The sequence below is a fragment of the Bombina bombina genome, chromosome 9, assembly GCF_027579735.1.
Source record: "Bombina bombina isolate aBomBom1 chromosome 9, aBomBom1.pri, whole genome shotgun sequence".
Lineage (NCBI taxonomy): Eukaryota > Metazoa > Chordata > Amphibia > Anura > Bombinatoridae > Bombina > Bombina bombina.
In genome coordinates, this window is record NC_069507.1 from 155,981,730 (window position 1) to 156,009,578 (window position 27,849).

At 36.5% G+C, this 27,849-nt stretch overlaps 2 protein-coding genes across 2 annotated transcripts in view; both read left to right on the forward strand.

Annotated features, from left to right (window-relative positions):
- Window positions 1–113: 113 nt before the first annotated feature.
- LOC128640106 (calcium homeostasis modulator protein 2-like) lies at window positions 114–26,640 on the forward strand. Its single transcript, XM_053692448.1, has 3 exons — window positions 114–226; window positions 19,143–19,740; window positions 22,461–26,640. Exons 2-3 carry the CDS (start codon window positions 19,198–19,200, stop codon window positions 22,875–22,877), a joined length of 960 nt encoding a protein of 319 aa, XP_053548423.1. The 5' UTR covers window positions 114–226; window positions 19,143–19,197; the 3' UTR covers window positions 22,878–26,640.
- LOC128640104 (calcium homeostasis modulator protein 2-like) overlaps window positions 150–27,849 on the forward strand; it is a 90,711-nt gene continuing 63,011 nt past the window's right edge. Inside the window, exon 1 of the mRNA XM_053692447.1 lies at window positions 150–226. The gene's annotated coding sequence lies outside the window, so the exon portion shown is untranslated. The remainder of the gene's footprint in view (window positions 227–27,849) is intronic.

Sequence of the window (27,849 nt, forward strand, 5' to 3'; positions counted from 1 at the left end):
TTACACTATTCAGCCCCTAGTTTCAGATCTCCCTTTTAGTAACAATCTGGTGCTATTTCCTATGTACACGCCCAGCAAAACATTCTGGTGCTACAAACCTCTGTATACGTCAGTCTGTGGTACTAGTGATCTCCCCTCCCTGGCTGCAAGGCATCACTCTCTCTCCAGTACATTTCTGCAGAAGGAATAATAATGGTACAATCGTTGAAGTCCTGCAAAGTTGCAAGTAAGTTAGAATTTAAATGTTTTATTTTCTTCTGCATGTGTCAAGCATTTAAGTTAGCACAAATAAACTGCATATGAAGGGAACAGGATGCATGTGGTTTTATTTACATTTGCAGCTGCTCAAAGTTTTAGTCTAAAATAGCAGACAAATGGAAAAAAATCTTCATGTTTTTAAGGAAGTGAACTTTGCCAAAAGCTGAAACCATTTTATAGCAGAAACTTTAAATATGCCTTCTCTGTGCATTTTATTATGCATTGAATAGATTAATTTATAATTCGAGGACGTGTTAAAACAGAGAGAAGTTTTGGAATGCAGCAAATAGAAATTAGTGCTCTGAGTAAATTCTATGCTCCCAAAGCGCCTAATTAGAGCTTTCGGCAACCACGTGATTAATCAATTATTTGATAGCGCATAGCGGACTGGAATCCACCGGAAGTGAGGAGTAGCCTTTGCTTTTTATCAGTACATTAATGAAAGGGTTAAAATAACACAAGATGAAATAACAAAACACACATTTGATGTCTTTGGGACAGTAGATAAAGTGTATCAAAAAGTGATGGCAATATTTCTGTTATGCTGCATAAGATCACTGCTATGTCAGAGGTAAAATATATTGAAAAACTAAATAATAAAAAAAGAGGTTGACCTGCAGACCCTTCTTCAATTGTAAAACTTTAACATCCAGTTTCACTTTTGAGTGAATGATGTTTCTGTATTGTGACTGATGATGGATAGTCCAAATAGAATATAATTATAAACTTTTGAATTAAAGTTTCTAAGGTATGGAACAGCCTTAAAAGTAAAGCCAGAGAGGTTAAATATAATAATAATATTTTTTTTATATAGATCACTTAAATGCAGATCAAATCATGTATTTTAAACAATCCAAAACTATCATCTATTTTATGAGGCATAAATACTCTGTATTGATTCTTGCTTAGTGCATTAGTACCATTACTTATGTTTTAAGTGTTAAATTACATATGCTAACAATCAATAATTCATTATCTCTGCATTATGTATATCTAGTTATCAATTTAGTTGCCTGCAAATGTTTATTTTGGATTGTATCCCATATTGCACTGCAGTGCTGTTATTTTTTTTTTTGGAAAAAAAATGTAAGTTGTATTTTGGATTACATTTTATTTGGGTTTTTTTAGCAAATATCTACATGCAGACACCCTTGATAAGCTCCTAAATTCTTCCTGGCTCCTAAATTTCAAATTAATTTGCAAACCACAATTTATAATATGCTATTTTCATTGACAAAGGGGGCTCAAATCACTTATGTGTGGACTATTAACCATTTCATTGAAAGAATTGATAAATAAAATAGCCATATGTGTTTTAAATTCTGAATTCTGCATTTGTTTCACAAACAAATGCTGTATATGGCCAGAGGCATTCAGCTATTTTCAGTGCTGGATATATTCGTGTTAAAGTTTAAAGGGCCACTAAACCCAAAATCTTTCTTTCATGATTCAGATAGAGAATAGAAATTTAAACAACATTACAATTTACTTCCATAATTTATTTTGCTTCATTTTTTTAAATATCCTTATTTGAAGAAAAAGCAATGTACATGGTGAGCCAATCACATGATGCTTCTATGTGCAGCAACCAATCAGCAGCTAGTGAGCATATCTAGATATGCTTTTCATCAAAGAATATCAAGAGAATAAAACAAATTAGATAATATAAGTAAATTAGAAAGATGTTTAACATTGCATTCTCTTTCTAAATCATAAAAGAAAAAATGTGGGTGGCATGTCCCTTTAAGACAGAAATAGCTGGATTTTCACAGATATTTGTGTGTTGCACTTTCGCACTAATATATCTGGCGCAGAAAATATCTGAATGTTGCAGCCATATTCAAGGTTTGTTTGTGAAATGAATGCCGCATTCCGGGTGTATGCACATACCTAGATATCACCTAGCCTGACAGGTATTGTAGCCGAAAAACTGTTTTTTATCCACTTTTTCTTCCTGTTAACTTCCTGGAAAGTGTAAGCGTAAGCAATAAGACAGGTTTGTTCATGTTTGTAATAAGATAACTTTGCGTGTAAAGGAACACAAAGAGACCGGGCTTGGGGCAAAGTGAAGTGTTTGGACATTCTATTTCTTTTTTTCTTTTTTTTTTTTTTTACAAAAGATAACCTGAACTGCAACAAATATGAAATGTATATAGTCTGTATGTCTCCCTCTCATTTTCTTTAAAGATACCCCCTAAGAAACATATCTTTAAAGGGACAGTAGTGTAAATATGTTATATAATTCTGCACTATGTGCAGAATTATGTATCATTAACCTAACGACACCTGGAGGGAAAAAAAAAGGATTCTAAAAATTTAACCCCACAAAACTGTGCTTACCTAACTTTTCTTGCCAGCCTCTTCTGCTCTTCTTTTTTTTCTCTTTCTCAAAAGCGCATCACAGGCGCACTGTAGCGCCATTAAGCTAAATGTAGAGCACTCTGGCAAAGGGAAAGCAGGGAAAAGCACTACATTTAGTACAATGGTGCAACCGCAAGGAAGGTAAGGTAAGTAAAGTTTTGGGAGATTAAATCTTTAAAATCCTTTATATTTTTTCACAGATGTCTCTAGGTTAATGTTACATAAATAAATAACATTGTGCTCATGCACGTGGAGTTATTTAAGAGTCAGCACTAATTGCCTGAAATGCATGTCTGTCAAAAGATCTAAAATAAGGAGGCAGTATGCAGAAGCTTAGATAGAAAGGTAATTACAGAGATAAAAAGTTTATTTATATAAGTGTTGGTTATGCGAAACTGGGGAATGGTAAATAAAGGGATTATCTATCTTTTTAAACGATAACATTTTTGGTGTTTACTATCAATTTCTTCCGTTTTCTTCATAGAGACATAAATATCAATAGCATGCTGTTCACTGATTTTGCCTTTCTAAAGGGCCACTAAAGCCAATTTTTTTATTTCATGATTCAGAGCATGCAATTTTAAGCAACTTTCTATTATCAGTGTTTCTTCGTTCTCTTGCTATCTTTATTTAAAAAGCAGGAATTATAAAGTTTAGGAGCTGGACCATTTTAGGTTCAGAACCCTGGATAGCACTTGCTTATTGGTGACTACATTCAGCCAATCAATAAGCAAGCGTAACCCAGGTTCTGAAACAAAAATGGTCCGGCTCCTAAGCTTTACATTCCTGCTTTTTAAATAAAGATAAAAAGAGAACAAATACAAATTGATAATAGGAGTAAATTAGAAAGTTGCTTAAAATTGCATTCTATCTGAATCATGAAAGAATTTTGTTGGATTTAGTATCCCTTTAACTCTGAGAATAAGACCTCATGCACATGCCCAAGAACAATCTTGGAGTCTAAAAAGGCGTGCACTTGTGTACATGCACTGTTTTTCCTATTGTGCTAGTGCAGAGAAGCATAATTACCATGTGATTGGCTCCTATGAGCGTATTATTAATATAATAATAAATATATTTATTAGTAATGCACAAACTGACTCTCCAGCACTATACACAGAGTACAAGAAACATACAAGACACTAAGTTTACTGGCCCCTGTCTACTAGAGTCTGCAGTCTTTCAGACTTTTTTTTGGTATGCAGATGCTGTATACACCCACCAAATGGATGCCCCATGGAGTTAATTTCAATTACAATGTATCTAGTTAATCAAAAGCTGATACTGATTGAATGAATAAAGGGACAGTCTACTTGAAAATTGTTGTTGTTTAAAGAGATAGATAATCCCTTTATTACCCATTCCCCAGTTTTGCACAACTAACACTTATATTAAAGGGACATTGCACACTAGATTTTTCTTTGCATAAATGTTTTGTAGATGATCCATTTATATAGCCCACCTGGGAGTGTTTTTGTAACAATACATAGATTTGCTTATTTTTTTTTTTTTTTTTAAATAACATTGTGCTGATTTTTAGACTGCTAATCAAGGCCCAAAGTATCAGATGTAGACCCAGGTCTACAGAGTCCTGCTACTCCTGTTTGTCTAAAGGGTCTTTTCATATGTAGGGGAGGGGGGTGTCTGCTTTTCCTGATTTCACAGCTCCTTTCACTGGGTGTCCCAGCCTAACATCATCAACAGTGCTAAACTGAGAGCTTCTAAGTAAGTTTTTAAAAGGTTTTATACTGGATTTTTAGATCAGTATCTGTGCATATTCTTCTTTATATTAGTGTCTATTACATGCAGTTATATAAAAAAAAATTGGTGTACACTGTCCCTTTAATACACTTTTTACCTCTGTGATTACCTTGTATCTAAGCCTCTGCAATCTACTCCCTTATTTCAGTGTTTTTTTTTGTTGTTGTTTTTTTTTTTTTTTTACAAACTTGTATTTTAGCCAATTAGTGCTGGTTCCCACATAACTCCATGGGAGTGAGCACAGTGTTATCTATATGGCACAAATGAACTAGTGCTGCCTGGCTGTGAAAAGCTAATAAAATGCACTAAGATAAGGCGAGTTCAAGTAAAGATTTAGAGGTTATAAAGTATATTAATATAACAATGTTGGTGGGGCAAAGCTACGGAATAGGTAGTAAAGGCGTTATCTATCTTTTCTAAGCAATAAGAAAAATCAAGTAGACTATCCTTTAAAGGGATACTCAAGTCCAAATTAAACTTTAATGATTCAGATAGATTGTTATTTTAAACAACTTTCCAATTTACTTTCATTAACATAATGTGCTGTCTTTTTATTTTTACACTTTTTGAGTCACCAGCTCCTACTGAACATGTGCAAGAATTCACAGGATATACGTATATGCATTTGTGATTGGCTTATGGCTGTCACATGATGCAGTGGGAGTGGCAATAGACATAACTTTAAAATGTGTCAGAAAAAAAGTCTACTAATCATTTGAAGTTCAGACTAAGTGCTATTGCATTGTATTTTTATCATGCATTTGTTGATTATGCAAATCTACTTTATTTACTGGTCCTTTAAGGAACAATTATGGTTTATGTTTTTGTATTTCCCTAAAAAAATAAAATAATGCTAGGTTAAAGGGACACTGAACCCAATGTTTTTTCTTTTGTGATTCAGATAGAGCATGCAATTTTAAGCAACTTTCAAATTTACTCCTATTATCAATTTTTCTTCGTTCTCTTGTTATCTTTATTTGAAAAAGGAGGCATCTAAGCTTTTTTTTTTCCGTTCAGGACTCTGGACAGCACTTTTTTATTGGTGGATGAATTTATCCACCAATCAGCAAGGACAACCCAGGTTGTTCACCAAAAATGGGCCGGCATCTAAACTTACATTCTTGCATTTCAAATAAAGATACCAAGAGAAAGAAGAAAATTTGATAATAGGAATAAATTAGAAAGTTGCTTAAAATTTCATGCTCCATCTGAATCACGAAAGAAAACATTTGGGTTCAGTGTCCCTTTAACATATGTGTAACGTAAGTTAACAGAAGTTGTAATCACTTTAAAACAGTTCTGTTAAAGGGACATTAAAGCATTTTGTATTAATATATTTATGCAGGGCTTGACAATTTTGTTCAAAATGTAAGAGCCAGCTTGTAAATTTAGGAGCCAGAAGTGTAAACTCACATACACATGACTGGTGCCAGCCGGGGGAATTGTGGGGCACCCATGGATATCTTGGAGACTCTAAACCAAAACACTGGGGCCTAATTTTAAATTGAAATGAAACCCAACATTTTTCTTTTGTGATTCAGGCGGAGCATACCATTTTTTTTTCCAATTTACTTCTATTAACAAATTTGCTTTGTTACCATGATATTCTGTGTTGAAGAGATACCTAGGGGGTTGTCTAGATCAGTGCTTGACAAATCTGTTTAAAAATTAGTAGCAAGTAAGAATATTTAGGAGCCAGATAGTTGGATTTGTATATAGATATATGGAGAATAACCCAGAAACTTAGGAGCCAGGGGTAAAATTCTAGGAGCCAGTGGCTCCCAGGCTCCTGAGTTTGTCAAGCCCTGGTCTAGATCACTACATGGCAGGAAATAATGCTGCCATCTAGTTCTCTTGCAAATGAATATTCTTGGAAAACTGCTGCCATATAGGGCTTCAAATTACATCCCTGCTTTTCAACATAAGATAACAAAAGAACAAAGAAACACTTATGTGTAGTAAAACAACTTAGCAATATATGGATTTTTCAAATTCAACAAACACGATTTAAATTTCTTTTAAAAATGTTTAGACTTGTCTGAGATTTTATTATCTAACAAGATAACAGAAATACATTGCAATTACATTGCATTGCAATAAGTCCCACACAGGAGCTGCAGAGTACTGCTGTTCCTGAGCAGGAAGTAGCCGGTGAGTCAGTCAGTACCACTTGCACAACCCCTCAGATCTCTCGCTGTGTTCCGCTCATTAGTTGCAGTGCTTGCAGTTTTGGTTTTGCAGGGATTAAACAGACAATTACAGAATCAGTAGTGCAATGAATTAGAACATTGTGTGCACTATTTGTAAACAATTTCTCCCTTTTGATGTGTTCCCAATGATTTATTTAACCTTTTAATGCTGTTATGCTGTTGTATTCCATCACAACGGCACTGGGCTTTAAAGCCGTTATGACGGAATACAACGTCTTCGCAAACGGCTGTCCTGAAGCCTACTAGGCTTGCAGGATTTGATCGCGGTCTGGAGGGCGTTCCTAGCGTTTTAGGGACGCCCCCCAGACCCGATCCCATAATTGAAATATCGCAATCTTTTGCACAATCGCGTGATTTCAATTTGTCTACATCGGAACGCTGTTCCGATGTAGACTTTTTAACCTGGTCATGAAAGGGTTAACCTGCTGTGTAATACATTTTTTACATATAGCTGCTTTACTTTTATTTTTTCATTCCAAATAGCTAGTTTTGACCATTGTGAACATCATATATTGTGAAAAAATGAATATTGCAGCACTAGCAATTAACCTCTTCCTGGCGGGACTTATTTGTCTACATTGGAGCAAAGTTCCAAAGTAAACAAATAAGAAAAAATTGAAATCACACAATCGTTCATGCGATAATGTGAACCTATGACACTAGGCACGCCCTCCAGCCAGCGATCCCATTGTGCAAGTGGCTATGGATTCAGGATAGGACGTTCCATCTGTCCTAATGGCGCTAAAGCCCAGTGCAGTTAGGACAGCATGGAATGTCCTAAAGGTGGGAAAGGGTTAAAAAAGCTGTGTAAAAAAAAAGATAGCAGCACCCATGAACCCTGACCTCAACTCCAATGAAGAAATTTGGGATGAATTGGAATGCCAGTTTCTCAGCCAACATCAGTGACGGACCTCACAAATTCCCACGTCACACTCTAATACCTTGTGGAAAGCCTTACCAGAAGAGTGGAGGCTTTTATAGCCAAAATGTGGATGGGTGGGGGATGCTATCTTGACCATGTTTTCCTGGACAATTATGCGTTACACATGGTGCAGGGAGGAACACGAATAGTCCAGCAGCACTATGTTCTGTTCAGAGGCACAATGCATGTTCCTCCCTGTACACCCTGCAGTATGTATAACTCATAACTGTCCAGGAAAACATGGCTGAGGGGGCAACTCCTAATACCCATGGTTGTGAAATGGGCTGTTCAACAAGCTCATAAAACTGTGATGATCAGGTGTTCACATACCATATAGTGTAAATTATTATTACACCTAATAAATATATATTTCTGATACAGCTAACCTATTGGCTGCCAGTTACATAAATAATACTGTAATTGGATCCCTTTAGCTGCCAGTAGACTCCTTGGCTACTGGTGAAACACAAAGCTGTAATTCACCTAAAGCCACCTGCCCAAACCTTACACCAGATGCACATCCTCAGCAACTACCCCAACTTCTTCCTTTTAGAGCACGTGCAAACAATTACTACTCATATCTTACATATGTGTCTTAGTTTGTGATTGTTTTGCAAGAGTCCCTTTGTTCAGGGGTACAGGGAAGTAAGTCACTAAAAGAAAAAAAAAATCAACCTGTGCTCATTTGTCAAAATGCATTATTCAGTGCAACATTACTCTCAAATATGAAGGTAAATTATCATGCAGCTTACGATTTGTGTTTAATATCCCTTTAAGGAGCAAATAAAGTTCTAACCTCATTGTGAACCTCAAAGCAGTGGCTGTGAATTATTCTATTTCTTTAAAAGTTACATTATAATTTTCCTTTAATGATCATCAATTTATTGAATTCAGAAGGATGGGAAGTTGTTATTTGTTCATGCAAATAATCCCTGGTAGTAGTCAGGGAAATAAGGGTAGGATACACACACCCCTATCCCTCCTAAGGTGAAACAACGTGCCTATAGGGGGGTAGTGCCTAGTGCATAGAGTTAGAAATGTACTGGGTCCCATAATATGAGAGGTAAGGTTAAAGTGAAAGTAAACTCAGGCTATACGTTATTAATATTTCAAATATATATTAAAAATAAAGGTTACTTTAATTAATCATTTTATTTGCAGCCTTTTCTAAATGCTTTTTTTTTTTTTTTTAATAAATATAAATAAGTTTGCCCAAGTCTCTCTGCGATCCTCCAACTGCATGTAAAAAATGTTTTCCTTTGCGGTGGCGAATCTAGTCGTATCAAACTGATTGGGTCCCCTATTGGCGTCAAAATCAGTAATGCGCATGCGGCTAACTCTGAACTCTGTCTCTCGAAGCGCCTTCATGCAAGCCGCATGCGCATTACCAAAGGGAATCCCCTACTATGCTTACATTATAAGTTTTGCTCGTTGTAGTCTTTGGGGAATCCCTCAATGCCGACACACTGCTAGTACGATCTCCGCTAAAATAGTAAACAATGAATTTAGTGACTCATTGTTAGTATGTATCTTAGCGGAGATCGTAAGATTGCGCATAAATTAATTACTTGAGTACGAGCACGCTTCCTTACGTATGCAGCGGGTGGGACTGCTGATCAAAGTAAGAACAATGAAGTCGGAAGAAAGGGAGGGGGCGGAGGAAGATACCGCAGAGTAAGATCACATTTATATAAATATTTCCAAAAATGTAAAAAATAAAAAGTTAGCGACTGAACTTGTTTATAGTCAATTAAACTAAAGCCATATTCCAATATGGTAAACTTTACTTTCACTTAAACCCCTTACCTCTCATATTATGGGACACAATACATTCCCCCCCTTATGGTTTCTAGATGTGCCTAAATAGTGCTTCTTTCCCCTTTTTTCAAGTTGTTATTAGTGTCTGGGCCCTGCGTCTGTCACTGAGCTATCATCCTGGTTGCAAGACTGTTATTTTTGGCTCATGGTAACTAAATTTGTATTTTTCCTTCATACAAAAAATATGTTTTGTGAAATAGCCTAGGATCTGCGATACTTTCTCTTATATGAGACAGCTCATCAGTATATATATAGCAATTAAATGGACACGGAAGTCAAAATTAAACTTTCATGATTCTTATAGAGCAGGGGTCAGCAACCTTGGCTCTCCTGATGGTTTGGAACTACTTTTACCATGATGCTAAGACATTCTTTAGGCTGTCTGAGCATCATGGGAAATGTAGTTCCAAAACATCAGGAGAGCCAAGGTTGCTGACCCCTGTAATATAGAGCATGCATTTTTTGTATTGTTTATTTTTTCAAAAATGACAATTTACTTCCATTATCAAATTGTGCAGTCCTTTTTTTTTTTTTTTTTTAATATAAACACTTTGAGGCACCAGCTCCTACTGAGCATGTGCAAAGGGTTCACAGTATATATGTACTTGAGTCTGTGATTGGCTGATGGATTTCATATTTCAGGGATCAGGAAAGTTGAAGGAAATTTGTAAGACATAAATCTACAATTTATTTGAACATTTAAAGAGTTTTGGGGGGTTTTTTTGCAGTATTTTTTATTCTACATTTGTTAATTATGCAATTTTACTGTATTTCATGTTCCTTTAATATCTCCCTTGCAAGTATAATTCATTGTGGCATTTCTAAACATTTTATTATTATTATTTTTATTTATTTTTTCTTGCAGTGTCGCCAAATAGACTTTCTGTTGCATCATATTCTCCTGCACATATAAATAGCAATAATCAAAAGGAAGCACGCTCGCACAAAAATGAAAGGAAATGCTGTTTTAGACCAGATGTAAAAATAGACATATGGTGCAGAACTTCATTTTTTTAATTGGCTCAAATGTATCCAACTAGTGGATTTTATTTAAATCAAATCAATTAAAATCACAATGTAAATCCCTAATCAGTAAGACTTGATTTAAGTCATGGTTTTATACATAAAAGCTCGTTCTTGATGGTTGTTATAATCTTAATATTAACAACCAGGTGATGGTCTAATTTTTGTATCTGTGTGTTTGGTAGAAGACATGCATTGTGTGTTTGGTGGAAGACATGCATTGTGTGTTTGGTGGAAGACATGCATTGTGTGTTTGGTGGAAGACATGCGTTGTGTGTTTGGTGGAAGACATGCGTTGTGTGTTTGGTGGAAGACATGCGTTGTGTGTTTGGTGGAAGACATGCGTTGTGTGTTTGGTGGAAGACATGCGTTGTGTGTTTGGTGGAAGACATGCGTTGTGTGTTTGGTGGAAGACATGCGTTGTGTGTTTGGTGGAAGACATGCGTTGTGTGTTTGGTGGAAGACATGCATTGTGTGTTTGGTAGAAGACATGCATTGTGTGTTTGGTAGAAGACATGCATTGTGTGTTTGGTAGAAGACATGCATTGTGTGTTTGGTAGAAGACATGCATTGTGTGTTTGGTAGAAGACATGCATTGTGTGTTTGGTAGAAGACATGCATTGTGTGTTTGGTAGAAGACATGCATTGTGTGTTTGGTAGAAGACATGCATTGTGTGTTTGGTGGAAGACATGCATTGTGTGTTTGGTGGAAGACATGCATTGTGTGTTTGGCGGAAGACATGCATTGTGTGTTTGGTGGAAGACATGCATTGTGTGTTTGGTAGAAGACATGCATTGTGTGTTTGGTGGAAGACATGCATTGTGTGTTTGGTAGAAGACATGCATTGTGTGTTTGGTAGAAGACATGCATTGTGTGTTTGGTGGAAGACATGCATTGTGTGTTTGGTGGAAGATATGCATTGTGTGTTTGGTGGAAGACATGCATTGTGTGTTTGGTAGAAGATATGCATTGTGTGTTTGGTGGAAGACATGCAATGTGTGTTTGGTGGAAGACATGCAATGTGTGTTTGGTGGAAGACATGCGTTGTGTGTTTGGTGGAAGACATGCGTTGTGTGTTTGGTGGAAGACATGCGTTGTGTGTTTGGTGGAAGACATGCATAGTGTGGCAGTAGATTAGGGACCCAGTTTGGAAGAGACCCTAATCTGGTCCTGGGCCTATCACGATTTGACCTAATGTCACTAACTCTTCCATTTTGCTCTTAATAAAGAAAAAAAAGTGCCAGACTTTGTGTTGTGTGTGTGTGGTTGTGTGTGTATATATGCATGTATATATATATGTGTATGTATATGTATATATATATATATATTCCAGCCGGTTGGCATTATGAAGTAGCCGGGGAGGCAGCGTATTACTTTGCAATATTATAACATAACATCTTTTATTTATAAATGTCACTTAAGCTATTCAATGCGCAAATTAATTGCATAATTAAACATCGATTGATTAAAGGGACAGTCTAGTCCAAAATAAACTTTCATGATTCAGATAGAGAATGTAATTTTAAACAATTTTCCAATTTACATATATCACCAATATTGCTTTGTTCTCTTGGTATTCTTAGTTGAAAGCTAAACCTAGGAGGTTCATATGCTAATTTCTAAGCCCTTGAAGGCCGCCTCTTCTCTCCGGGCATTTTGACAGTGTTTCACCACTAGAGGGTGTTAGTTCATGTGTGTCATATAGATAATACTGTGTGACGCACGTGGAGTTCAGGTGAGGCAGCTCTGATTGGCTAAAATGGATGTCTGTCAAAAGAACTGAAATAAGGGGGCAGTCACAGAGGTAAAAAGTGTATTTATATAACTGTGTTGGTTGTGCAAAACTAGGGAATGGGTAATAAAGAGATTATCTATCTTTTTAAACAACACAAATTCTGGTGTAGACTGTCCCTTTAAATGATAAATTGAGCAACAAATATTGAAAATATTTACTAATGTTAGCAGGAAGATGTATCGGGCACCCATGGATGTCTTGGGGACTAAAAACCAAGGTGCCAGGGCCTAATTTTAAGGCAACAGTGGCTCCCTGGTGCCTGGGTTTGTTGAAGCCTATAATCATAAAGTAAGACGAGATAAGGGCCTTAATGTGTACAACTGGGTCCTGGGGGAAAAAAAACATATATACTGTACATACATACAATTGTAAACATAATATTCATAATATGAGTTAAGCACATACAAATTTATTTGAAGCATTTAAAATGTTATAGATATTATTACATTGTTAAACATATTTATAAAAACCAGAAAATACAAGAAGATGCATTTAATGTTATATCCATTGGTGACGTGGTCTGGAATGGGTGGTTATTTGAGCATTTACACATTCTTACATTATATAATGGGATGACATGTCCATGCTAAAGTCCCGTTTTTTTAAAAAAATTTGTTGTTTTTTGAACCATTGAAATATACTTTAAATAAACATAAAACCTAAAATGTTTCCTTTATGATTCAGAGAGAGTGTGCAATGTAAATAAATAAATAAGCCTTCTAATTTACTTTTATTATCCAATTTATCCAGTTGTTCTTTAATCTTTTGTGGAAGACCATAACTAGTGCTTACAGGTGTATGACAATAGCTGCCATATAATGCTTCAGACATTAATATGCTCCTGAGCCTACCTACCTTGGACGCGATCCGATATAGATCACAGTTTGCGGCGCAAGCGAGGGAACCGGTGTCGCCCACAGTTTCAGCTCACAACTCGAGCCATCCCATATAAGTCGCCGTCAGATGCTAACGTGCTGTAAGTCTGACAAACCAGCGATGTCCAGAAATCTGCGCAAGTACAAATTTCTGGCGTCGCCAGTGACTTACGGCACGTTAGAAACTGCCGGCGCCTATAAAACCTGACTAAAGTCTAAAACACCCGCACTGTCTAACACGCCTCCCTAACATAGCCCGCACTGTCTAACACGCCTCCCTAACATAGCCCGACACGTCTAACCCTCTATCCGCTATCCCCCCTCACTATCCTAACAATAAAAAAGCTATTAACCCCTAAACCGCCGCTCCCGTACCCCGCCGCCAGCTATATTATATCTATAACCCCCTGAAGTGAGCCCCTAACACCGCCGCCATCTATATTAAAATTATTAACCCCTAATGTAAGCCCCTTACACCGCCGCCATCTCTATTAAAATGATTAACCCCTAATTTAATCTACCTACCCCGCCGCCAGCTATATTATCTATATTAACCCTAAGTATATTATAGTTAATATAGGTATTACATTATATATATTAACTATATTAACCCTAATTATATTAGGGTTAATATAGTTAATATAGTTACTATAGTATTTATATTAACTATATTAACTCTATCTAACCCTAACTAAATTTATATTAAATTAATCTAATTCATTTATAAACTAAAATATTCCTATTTAAATCTAAATACTTACCTATAAAATAAACCCTAAGATAGCTACAATATAATTAATAATTACATTGTAGCTATGTTAGGGTTAATATTTATTTTACAGGTAAATTGTTAATTATTTTAACTAGGTATAATAGATATTAAATAGTTATTAACTATTTAATATCTACCTAGTTAAAATAATTACCCAATTACCTGTAAAATAAATCCTAACCTAAGTTACAAATACACCTACACTATCAATAAATGTAATAAACTACAAACATCTATCTTAAAAATACAATTAAATTAACTAAACTAAATTACAAAAAAAAACAAACACTAAATTAAAAAAAATAAAAAAAAGATTACAAGATTTTTAAGCTAATTTCACCTATTCTAAGCCCCCTAATAAAATAATAAACCCCCAAAATAAAAAAAATTCCCTGCCCTATTCTAAATTAAACAAATTTCAAAGCTCTTTACCTTACCAGCCCTTAAAAGGGCCTTTTGTGGGGCATGCCCCAAAGAATTCAGCTCTTTTGCATACAAATACAATACCCCCCCCCCCCATTACAACCCACCACCCACATACCCCTATTCTAAAACCACCCAAACCCCCCTTAAAAAAGCCTAACACTACCCCCCTGAAGATCTCCCTACCTTGTCTTCACCACACCGGGCCGAACTCCTGATCCGATCCGGGCGATGTCTTCCTCCAAGCGACAAAGAAGAATTCTTCCTCCGGCGACGTCTTCCTCCAAGCGGCAGCAAAGTCTTCATTCTTCCGACGGCATCTTCAATCTTCTTTCTTCGCTCCGCCGCCGCGGAGCATCCATCCCGGCCGACTGCATAACTACGAATGAGGTACCTTTAAATGACGTCATCCAAGATGGCGTCCGCCGAATTCCGATTGGCTGATAGGATTCTATCAGCCAATCGGAATTAAGTTAGAAAAATCTGATTGGCTGATTGAATCAGCCAATCAGATTCAAGTTCAATCCGATTGGCTGATCCAATCAGCCAATCAGATTGAGCTCGCATTCTATTGGCTGTTCCGATCAGCCAATAGAATGCGAGCTCAATCTGATTGGCTGTTCGGATCAGCCAATCGGATTGAACTTGAATCTGATTGGCTGATTCAATCAGCCAATCAGATTTTTCTAACTTAATTCCGATTGGCTGATAGAATCCTATCAGCCAATCGGAATTCGGCGGACGCCATCTTGGATGACGTCATTTAAAGGTACCTCATTCGTAGTTCAGCAGTCGGCCGGGATGGATGCTCCGCGGCGGCGGAGCGAAGAAAGAAGATTGAAGATGCCGCCGGAAGAATGAAGACTTTGCTGCCGCTTGGAGGAAGACGTCGCCAGAGGAAGAATTCTTCTTTGCCGCTTGGAGGAAGACATCGCCGGGATCGGATCAGGAGTTCGGCCCGGTGTGGTGAAGACAAGGTAGGGAGATCTTCAGGGGGGTAGTGTTAGGCTTTTTTAAGGGGGGTTTGGGTGTTTTTAGAATAGGGGTATGTGGGTGGTGGGTTGTAATGGGGGGGGGGTATTGTATTTGTATGCAAAAGAGCTGAATTCTTTGGGGCATGCCCCACAAAAGGCCCTTTTAAGGGCTGGTAAGGTAAAGAGCTTTGAAATTTGTTTAATTTAGAATAGGGCAGGGAATTTTTTTTATTTTGGGGGTTTATTATTTTATTAGGGGGCTTAGAATAGGTGTAATTAGCTTAAAAATCTTGTAATCTTTTTTTTATTTTTTGTAATTTAGTGTTTTTTGTTTTTTTGTAGTTTAGTTAATTTAATTGTATTTTTAGATAGATGTTTGTAGTTTATTAAATTTATTGATAGTGTAGGTGTATTTGTAACTTAGGTTAGGATTTATTTTACAGGTAATTGGGTAATTATTTTAACTAGGTAGCTATTAAATAGGTAATACCTATTTAATAGCTATTATACCTAGTTAAAATAATTAACAATTTACCTGTAAAATAAATATTAACCCTAACATAGCTACAATGTAATTATTAATTATATTGTAGCTATCTTAGGGTTTATTTTATAGGTAAGTATTTAGATTTAAATAGGAATATTTTAGTTTATAAATGAATTAGATTAATTTAATATAAATTTAGTTAGGGGTGTTAGGGTTAGATAGAGTTAATATAGTTAATATAAATACTATAGTAACTATATTAACTATATTAACCCTAATATAATTAGGGTTAATATAGTTAATATATATAATGTAATACCTATATTAACTATAATATACTTAGGGTTAATATAGATAATATAGCTGGCGGCGGGGTAGGTAGATTAAATAAGGGATTAATCATTTTAATAGAGATGGCGACGGTGTAAGTGTCTTACATTAGGGGTTAATAATATTAATATAGCCGGCGGCGGTATAGGGGGATTAGATTAGGGGTTAATAATTTTTATATAGGTGGCGGCGGTGTAAGGGGTCAGATTAGGGGATAGATAAGGTAGATGGCGGCGGTTTTAGGGGCTCACAGTAGGGGGTTAGTTTATGTAGATGGCGGCGGGGTCCGGGAGCGGCGGTTTAGGGGTTAATAACTTTATTAGGGATTCCGGGGGGGGGGATCGCGGTTGACAGGTAGATAGACATTGCGCATGCGTTAGGTGTTAGGTTTATTTTAGAAGATCGCGGTTGACAGGGAGATAGACATTGCGCATGCGTTAGGTGTTAGGTTTATTTTAGCAGCCAGTTTAGGAAGTTACGGGGCTCCAATAGTCAGCGTAAGGCTTCTTACGGCTGCTTTTTGTGGCGAGGTGAAAATGGAGTAAGTTTTCTCCATTTTCGCCACGTAAGTCCTTACGCTGCATATTGGATACCAAACTGCGCGGGTTTGGTATACCTGCCTATGGCCCAAAAAACTACGGGCGACGGCAGAAATATACGGGCTTAACTTCTAGGTTACGCCGTATATGTGATACCAAACCCGCGCAAATATTGGCGTCGCCGGCTTTTGCGGGCGACGATTTATATCGGATCGACCCCCTGATTTTTAACAAAGGATTTCAAAAGAATTTAGTAGATTTTAAAGTTGTTTTATGATTGTACTCTATCTGAATCCTGAAAAAAATAATCTGGGTTTTAGTCTCTTTAATAAAATGTATACTCTGTCCCAGTCCATAACCTCAACTCTCCGCCTGTTGATATTTTTAAAACCCTCCATATCACTGACTCTCCCTGTCTTTATCCATGGCCTAATGCTTACACAATGGTACAGGCAGTCAGATGCTACTGCCTGTTGTAATGTCGGATCGCAGAGTTCTATGTGCAGAGCTGTACCAGCCCCATTTACATATAGTAGGCGGACACACATGCTCCATCATCCAAAACTACAGGGGGCGGTACAGCTTCTGATTGCCTCTGCCACCTGCTGTATACAGATAGGCAGAGGATCGAGACATAAGCGGTGAGCGCTAAGGAGGTTATAAAAATATTGATAGGGGAGAGAGTTGAGATTTCAGACTGAAACGATAATTTTATTGACAAGCATTTCAATGGATCCAAAAATAAAAATCGAAGATAAAACTGCCTGTATTTGTAACGGAAGCATCAACCTTCAGCATATAAGAATCAAACGTTAAAGGGACAGAAAGCTCTTCAATTCTGTCATGCATATAAAAAAGCACTATTTTAAAAATGTTAAAAAATATTTTGTGTGTTTAAAAAATGCTTTTGTTAACCGCTTAATGCCGGTAGGACGTTCCATGCCGTTCTAACAGCAATGGGCTTTAACGCCTTTAGGACGGCAGGGAACGTCCTACTTTTTTAGGCGTCCTGCACCCTCTTCCTTTTATTTAATCGGACTGGGGGGAGTGCCTAGCATTTCAGTCAGTCCCCCATTATCCTTAATATCATGTGATGTTAAACACTTGCACCTTGCATGAAGGGGTTTAAAGGGACTGTAAATCTTAACCCCTCTATTAATATATATAATAATTAACATTAATATTGTAACGATTGAACTCAGTTTGCAGAGTATAAGTGCTATGGAAGCGTTTTAAAACCAGTTCAAATAATTACCTCTTTCAATATCCACTATCCGCCCATGCAGCCACAGATATGTTTGTTTTTCATTGACAGCGCTGCCGTTACGTCAATCATTACCTTCAATACGCCCATTTTTGGATCCGGAGCGTGCATTTACACTTCTATTACGCATGCGCAGTTCAACCATGATTAGCATTATCATTAAACTATCATTAGCATTATGTAATATGAAATAAAAATTTTAATTTTCAAAAATAAGTCTTTAATAAAACATTACTTTCTATTTATTTAGTTGCTCATTCGTCAATAGGAGTGACTCACCGCTCATTCAGATACACAGTATCTCAATGCACGATGAAGCATTGAGATTCAGTGTATACGGCTGCAGACTGAGTGTAATGCGCATGCGCACGTGGAGAGGGAACGCGCGCTGTCAAAATTGCAGAAGACGGACGTTCGCTCTGCTGTTGGCTGCAGGGGCTATGACAGTAAATATTGAAAAAAATAATCAAACTCGTAGGCGGACAGAAGATGCGTTTTTGGGTAAGTATAAAATACTTATTTAAACGCTTCCACTGCGCTTTTGCCCTGCATAGTAAAATGAATCAATATAATAACTTGTATATTTTAATTTATTGGGAACTAAAGTTAAAGGTTTACTGTCCCTTTAAGTTGTTTTGATTTTGAAGCTAACTGTATACAACTGGGCCTTAACCCTTACCTGCCCGTACTTATTTGTCTACATCGGGGGGGAATCCGATGTAAACAAGTAAGTGAAAAATTGAAATCACGTGCTTGTTCATGCGATCGTGTTATTTCAATTATGGGTGGGAGTGCATATGAAGCTTGGCACGCCCTCCCGCCCACAATCCCATTTTGGAAGAGCCTTTGGATTTAGTACAGCCAAAAGGCTATGACGTTCTATGCCGTCCTAAGGGTTTTAAAGCCCAGTGCGGTTAGGACGGCATAGAACGTCATAAGGGTGGGAAGGGGTTAAAGGGACATTGCAGTATAAATATTACTCAAGCTTACAGACATATTCAAGCTCTCTGTTACTAACACGTGCATACACCTGCCCAGTTTGCTAATACTTAGCAATGATTCTGCTTAGAAGCTGCAGTATAAAGGTTTTATTGAATCATTCATAATTATTTTTAAAGACTAATAACATCAATTTACAAAAATAGTTTTATGGTATTTATTTAAAAAGTGTAATTTTACATTTAAAAAAAAATGAAGTAATTATTTAAATTGAGTCATCTCTGATAGAAATTGTTTATTTTAATTTCATTATAAAATGTGAAATTAAAAGATTCTGTAAAATTGAAAAAAAAAAAACCTAAACACTTTTTAAATCCTTTTTTCTTTCAGTTTGAATATTTCAAATTTCTTCAGCAACGAGGGTGTAAAATCAAAAACAAACAATATGGCTGCCTTAATATCCGAAAACCTGAAATTCTTCGCCCTATTTTTTAAAAGCAAAGATGTTATGATTTTTAATGGACTAATTGCACTGGGAACAGTGGGAAGTCAGGAGTTATTTTCTGTAGTGGCGTTTCACTGCCCTTGTTCTCCAGAAAGGAACTATTTATATGGATTAGCTGCAATTGGAGTCCCAGCTCTTGTGCTATTTCTAATTGGCATAATACTAAATAACAACACATGGAATATGGTGGCAGAATGTCGAACAAGGGCGCTAAAGAACTGCTCTGTGCCGGCCACATCATTACTTTTTGGGTCCATTATAGGCCGAGCAGCGGTGGCTCCTATCACATGGTCTGTGATCTCACTGCTCCGTGGTGAAGCCTATGTGTGCTCCATGAGTGAGTTCCTGAAAGTCACCTCATTTCATAACTTCCCGCTTGGGTATGGACCTGACACTATGGCTCGATTCCCTTGCAAAGATACGCCAGCAGAAGTCATCGCCTTTAAAGAAGAAGTGATAAGAAGACTAAAGTATGAATCTCAGGTGATTATTTTTGTTACATCTATTTTTGTTTATTTTTTTAATTATACTTTATTATTACTTATTACTCAAAACTGTAATAGAGGCAAAAGTGGTAAGGTTACCATTTGTGATGTCTTCCATGTTCTCATTCTTTTTTTCAAAACTGGAAAATCCACTACGTTCAGAATTTTAATGAAAGGATAAGGGGGCAAAATAAATAATACAAAGTTTGTTTACTACACAAAATTAATTATTTTTTATCACACTCTCAAAGTATTTGCTTCCCCTTTAACCTCTTAAGGACTGGGCATTTCAGACTAAAATTTCCCGAAAAGACCAGAGCATTTTTGCCATCACTCCATTTAAACAGAAATAGAGCCCTTTTAAAAAAAAATACCTATTAAAACTATATATATATATTATTATTATTTTTTTTAGTAAACAACCCAAAGTATTGATCTAGGCCCATTCGGTATATTTCATGCCACCATTTCACCACCAAACTTTAGGATTCTCACTGAAATTATTTACACACAGCTTCATGGCACAAATGGGTGTAAATGCTTATCTGGGACCAGCTTTGTTCAGAAATAGCAGACATATATGGCTTTGCCATTGCTTTTTGGTAATTAGAAGGCCACTAATTGCAGTTGCGCACCACACTTGTATTATTCCTGGCAGTTAATCAGGTAGGTTTGAAGGTTAATTTTAGCTTTAGTGTAGAGATTACCCTCCCACCTGACATTTCCCATCCTCTGATACCTACCTCATCCTTCTCAAACAGCTCTTTTCCCTCCCCTACCCCCCAATGGTCACCCCAATCTTAGATACTGGCAGACAGTCTGCCAGTATGCAGTTTTACACTATATATATATATATATATATATATATATATATATATATATATATATATATTATTCTCCTTAGTGTAGGATGACCCCCTTACCTTCCCACCTCCCTGATCCCTTCCAAAGAACTCTCTAACCCTCCCTTTCTAGCTAATTCCTGCCATCTTAGGTACTGGCAGCTGTCTGCCAGTACCCAGTTTTCTATTTTTTTTAAAATGTATTTTAATTAAAAAAAAATAATAATTCTGTAGTATAGCTGCCCAGCTCCCTCCTCCCTCCCTCATTTACCCCCTCCCCATCCACGATCCTTTCCCTACCCTCTAAGTGTTCTCTCCTTCCACCTCCCTGCTGCTCTCAGATATAAAAAATTCTGTAGCGTAGTGGTCCCGCCCCCCTCCAGCGATGGGTCGCCCACCCAGTATGGTGCTGGTCATTACGCTAGAGCTGCATAGTATATATGTGACATCAAATAATCATCTAAAACAAGTCCTGAAGTGGACATTATTGCTCAATATATGGGTGCTTGTCACTCTTGCACATTGCATATGCACAAATCAGCAGCTCTGTATGCTTCAACAGTGGCTCCATATGCATGTAAAATGGGCCAATCTCTCAATTATTAAAATAATTAAAAAAAAACTTATTTTATAAAGCATTTATATAGTAGAAAGTATATTAAACTGTATGCTGGGCACATGCAGTCTGGCACATTGTGCACTATAATTCCCCTTTAGACATAATTGAATACGTTTGTATTTTGATCCTTTAATAGCTATAGGACAGTATGCTTGTAAATAGCAGGCTTATAAAAGATTGGTTACAGCCACGAGTGTCCTTTAAAGGGACCTCTATTCTCATCTCATATCAGGCTCCAAAGTACAACAAAGCAACAACGTTTCGGGCCTGAAATCAGCCTTTAGTCATGACTAAGGGTTAATTTCAGGCCAGAAATATTGTTGCTTTGTTGTACATTGGACGCTGATATGAGATGAGAATAAAGGTCCCTTTTTAATGGGACAATCAAGTCAAAATATTAAACCTTCATGATTCAGATAGAGCAGCAATTTTAAACAACTTTCCAATTTACTACCATTAACATAATGTGCACATTCTTTTTATATTTACACTTTTTTTTTTGAGTCACCAGCTCCTACTGAGCATGTGCAAGAATTTATAGAATATACGCATATGCATTTGTGATTGGCTGATGGTTGTCACATGATACAGTGGAAATAGACATAACTTTGAAATTTGTCAGAAATAAATCTACTACTCATTTGAAGTTCAGACTAAGAGGCCCATTTATCAAGCTCTGTATGGAGCTTGTGGGCCCGTGTTTCTGGTGAGTCTTCAGACTCGCCAGAAACAGCAGTTATGAAGCAGCGGTCTAAAGACTGCTGCTCCATAACTCTGTCCACCTGCTCTGAGCAGGTGGACAGGAATCGCCACAATTCAATCCGATCGAGTACGATCGGGTTGATACCTCCCTGCTGGCGGCCCATTGGCCGTGAGTCTGCAGGGGGCGGCGTTGCACCAGCAGCTCTTGTGAGCTGCTGGTGCAATGCTGAATACGGAGAGCGTATTGCTCTCCGCGTTCAGCGAGGTCTTGCGGACCTGATCCGCACTATCAGATCAGGTCCGCAAGACCTTTGATTCATAGGCCTCTAAGTGCTATTGCATTGTCTTTTCATCATGCATTTGTTGATGATCTAAATCTGCTGTATTTACTGGTCCTTTAAAGAACACTCGTGGCTGGAACTAATCTTTTATACTTTTGTTCCTGGAAAAGTCTATCCCTGTGTTTCGTGCCTGATAAGTTTGCTGCTGTTTTCTACACCTGAATCTTTGGTAAATAGCATGCTCACAGTGTTTGACTTTTTTTCTTCATTATAGTTCCTTGGTTGGATGCTGATTGCGATAGTGGCATCTTCAATATTTCTACTCAAGTGTGTCCAACATTGCTCTTCACCTTTAAGCCATCACCAGCAAGCGTATTGGAATCAGTATCGCACCTGTGAGAAAGATCTCTTCAATCGCACGTCTGAAGTCCACGCTAAGATTCTCGCTGCTAATAATGTAAAACAGTTTTTTGGTTTTGTCTCATTGGACAAAGAAGAGAAGGAGCTTATTAACGAGTACAAAGTGAGTGAGGAGCAACCAAGCCCACAGTGGAATGAGATAACAGGAGTTTATCTGTACCGGGAAAACAAAGGATACCCGTTGTATAGCCGCCTTCATAAATGGGCCAAACACATTGTTGGCAACGGCACAGAACCTGTAAGCCGGGAAATGGCGCTTCTTGCCGTTTAAGATTCTATAAGGATATTACATTTGACAAGAAATTATTAGAATACCAGTTCTGCAGACAGCATGATTGTAGGCAAATGGGTTGCTGTACTAAAGCGGTAGTCAATTGAAATGTTGTTCCTCTTTAACAGTGGTCCGTAGACATTTTTGATACACAGGCTAGGTTATAATTCTTTTATAAAACCACTTTACTTTTTTCTCCCCTTTAATATGTTCGCAATTATCAATTTTGCTGGAGTGTATTAAAATGTTTACAATTAGCCCCCTCGCCTTTATTTTGTTAACTGAAGTAGTGCCTGTTGAAGCTGCTGTCTATACAATACTGCACGATTTTCTATAGAAAAGCTTTGTAAACAAGAGACAGCAGCAGCAATCAACCTCTCAGTGTGGGTGGGAGAGAGAGACCCCAGCCCATTTGAAAGCATGTTTCTGTTTTAGCTTTGAATACAATGAACTATCAGCTGTGTGCCTCAATACAATGTCCCTTTAATGTCTTGCTTTAGTGTTTTTGTGTAAACATCTGAAAATATAAAAATAATATTAAATGTTTGCTTGTATTTTAACATGTATCATATTGATTAAAGGGACACTAAACCCAAATTTTTTCTTTCATGATTCAGCTAGATCATGCAATTTTAAGCAACTTTCTAATTTACTCCTATTATCAATTTTTCTTTGTTCTCATGTTATCTTCATTTGAAAAAACAGTAATGAAAGGTTAGGAGCCGGCCCATTTTTAGTTCAGGACCTGGGTAGCACTTCCTGATTGGATTGCTACATTTAGCACAAATCAGCAAGTGCTACCCAGGTGCTGAGCAAAAAATGGTCTGGCTCTAAAGCTTACAGTACTTCTTTTTCAAATCAAGATAGCATGAGAACAAAGAAAAATTGATAATAGAAATACATTAGAAAGGTGCTTAAAATCTCATGCTCTATTTGAATCATGAAAGAAAAAAATTGGGTTTAGTATCCCTTTAAAGGGATAGGAAAGTCAAAATTAAACTTGCAGGATTCAGATAGAGCATTTAATTTTAAGCCACTTTTACATTCACTTTTATTTTCAAATGTGCTTCTTTCTCTTGCTATACCAAGCTTGAAAAGACTACTCACATATCCTACACTAGTGGGAACTAGCTGGTGATTGGTGCCTGCACATATTTGTCTCTTGTGATTGGCTAACTAGATGTGTTCACCTTGCTGTCAGTAATACAATGCTGTTCCTTCAGCAAAGGATAACAAGATAATGAAGCAAATTTGATAATAAAAGTAAATTGGAAAGTTGTTTAAAATGATATGTTCTATCCAAACCATGAAAGAACATTTTGGGGTTTCCTGTCCCTTTAACTTTCTAGCTGCCAAAAAAGGCAAAACATTTCAAACCACCTTGGCAAACAAGGAGTTACTGGGAATTTAAATATGTAAAAGAAATGGCGATATTTTAGCACCACCGTAATGATTTTAACATTTTATTGCAATTCTTAAAAAATGTCTGTTTGTGAGGGTATTTGAATTTGAGATTAAAGGGACACTAAACCCAACAATTTTCTTTCATGATTCAAGTAGAGAATACAATTTTAAACAACATTCCAATTTACTTCTATTGTCTAATTTGCTTCAATCTTTAGATATCCTTTGTTGAAGAAATAGCAATGCACATGGGTGAGCCAATCACACAAGGCATCTATGTGCAGCAACCAATCAACAGCTACTGGGCCTATCTAGATATGCTTTTCAGCAAAGTATATCAAGAGAATGAAGCAAATTAGATAATAGAAGTAAATTAGAAAGTTGTTTAAAATTGCATGCTCTTTCTAAATCATGAAAGAAAAAATTTGGGTTTCATGTCCCTTTAAGATTGGATTTCCTTACGCACTTCGGATCTTGTAACATAACAGACTGATTGGTGTGAATGCACCACACTTCATTTTGACTAATCACATGCAATGTGTACTCACAAATCCATATCTTCATATGTTTCATGGTTGGCTCTAAATGCAATTATAAAAAAACAATGACACAGAAATCGGAACAGATTCATAGAAGTAAACATGTTTATAACAGTTATAACTTATAATAGGACCAAATAATCCTCATTTGTTTTTTACACTTTTGTATTTCTTTAAAATGTTTGTTATAATTCATTATCCTTTTTTTTTCTTAAACTAAAAAAAACAAAAACAAACAGATTTGGTATATTGTTACGATTTTATGATCTTTTCTTATGTCAATATCTTTCACGTGCATCTTTATTGGGTTCCTTTGTTAATTTGTATGAAATGTCTTAGAGAGAATTTGCAACAACAATTTTGAAGGGACTTCCCAGACAAAATTGCAAGATACTTCAGTGCGTTTTAGTTTTGGTTCTAAGTATTTTTGCAATGGAGTTTTATTAGCAGAAGTTATCACTGTTTTCCGTTATAGATTGTATGTACTGTGCATGCGCACGTGAAGCATATCTAAGCATGCTTCATGCATCAGCATTTTAAACACTGTGTCTGGTCAGAGAGCTGGCAGTGACTTGTATGCTGTAAATTCAGTCATACCAACACAATGCAAGACGCCTACCGTTCTCTGATGAGATAGGCTTGTGAATAGAGCATATCTAGATATGTTTAATTGTATGTGCACAGTAAAAGCTTTACTTGAAAGCATTTTTGCTAGTGCAAATATATTGCAAAAATGCATTGAGTTTTGTCTGGAATGTCCTTTTTAGATCATCTTAAAGGAATATTAAAAAATCAAAAATTAAACATGCATGATTTAGATAGAGCATGTCAGTTTAAGAGACTTTTCAATTTACTTCAAATTTACTTTGTTCTTTTGATATCCTTTGTTAAAAAGCACATCTAGGGAAGCTCAGGAGCAGCAATGCACTACTGGGAGTTTGCTGCTGATTGACTGTTACACGCCCAGAGACAGAACTTTTTTTTCACTTTCTGCGCTGAGATTTTTTTAGTGAAAAATGTTTCTGCAGGTCATTTTTAAATAAAATAAAATTGTAAATTTGTCAGTTACACTAAAGCACCAGATCAATTGCAATGTGTTGGTTAACTTGAGAATAAAGCAATATTTAAAGTTTTATAATCTAGTGCAGTAGTTGAAAATTGCATTGCAGATTAGCTGCAGACAAAAAAAGTAATTGTAAAATGTCTCTTGAATTAATTGGTTTCCTTTTCACTTAGTCTAACATAGAAATGGAGTAATAAAGGTGCATTGCTCATACGAACATCTTACATTCAGAGAAAAACAGCTTCGCAGACTGTGAAAAGCTAGGGAACGAGCTTGCAAAAATCTCAGAGCCAGACAAAAATCAATGCACTGCTGCAATGCAGCACTACTGCATATTTGACTGTTGTCTTCAAACAGCATTTTGCTCTGAATGCACTGTGTTAAGGAAAACTTATACAATGCAGCCAGAGAACAGCTCTGTTTAAAAAGAACAGCCTAATGTGGAGCAGCACTGAGAAGATAAAGTGCTAACAGTTTTTGTTCTTTCTGCAGACATGCTGCATTTTCTGCGATGACATCTCAGATTACTCTGTGTTCTGCCTTGGGGGTTACACGTTTCTCTTGTCGTTGGCTCACAGTAGTGCATTGCGGGAGTTGAATCACATTGTTACAATGAAACAAGCATACAATAATAATATGATCTAACACATCATTTTCTTTTTGCCCTTTTTACACCACTTTAAAGGGAACATAAAACTCAAAATGTTTAAAATTGTATGATCCATCTGAATCACGAAATAAACAACTTTCCAAAGTACTTCTGTTCTAAAATGTTCTTTGTTTTTTTGCTATCCTTTGTTGAAAAGCAAGAAGGCACGTTCAAGAGTGTGTATGTGTCTGCAACATTATATGGCAGCAGTTTTGCAAAAATGTTCTACATTAGCAAGTGCAGTAGATGGCAGCACTATTTCCTCTTATGTTGTGCTCCTAACGTGCGCGCTACCTATCTAGATATCTCTTCAACAAAGAATGACAAGTGAACAAAGCAAATGTTATAATAGAAGTATGATGAAAACGTTTTTTAAAAAAATTATATTCTCTATCTGAATCATGAAAGAAAATGTTTGGATTTCATGTCCCTTTAAAGGGACACTCAAGTCAATATTAAACTTCATGATTCAGATACAGCATGTTATTTTAAACAACTTTCCAATTTACTTCCATTAACAAAAAGTGCACAGTCTTTTTATATTTACACTTTTTGAGTCACCAGCTCCTACTGAGCATGTGCAAGAATTCACAGCATATACGTATATGCATTTGTGATTGGCTGTCACATGGTACAGGGGGAGTGGAAATAGACATAACTTTGCAATTTATTTTTAAAAAATCTACTCATTTGAAGTTCAGACTAAGTGCTAGTGCATTGTCTTCTTATCATGCATTTGTTGATTATGCAAATCTATTGTATTGATTGGTCATTAGCAAATATAAGATTGCTCATTAGTAAGCATCTTTAACCTAAGTAAAAGATATTTGAATGTAAATGATTTCTCAGGACAGGATATATGTGTACAGTGTTTAAATTGTACAGGTGCATGTAACATTATCAAATAAATACTTTTTCACATTTTTTAAAAAAAAAAAAAGGTTGTGACTTTTCTAATATTGTTACCAAGTTATAGGTATCAGGTCAGGTTTTGCACTTCAACAATGTTTGGTTTTTTTATTTTAGAAAAATAAAAATAAAATTTGCACCACCAGTAACATTAAAATGATAAAGTTATAATCTGGGCAAGGAGTGAAACCAATCAATACCCAGAGACTGTAACCATATAATAATATACAAAGGTAAAAATAATGCTTCTTTTCAATACAATTACATTCCAGTACATTGTGCATTCCCTGCAAGATTCAATTTAAAGGGGTAAACAAGTCAAAATTTAAAGGGGCAGGAAACATAAAATTTATTTCCATAAGGCAGGGAGAGTCTACGACTTCATTCCTTACTGTTGGGAAATACAAC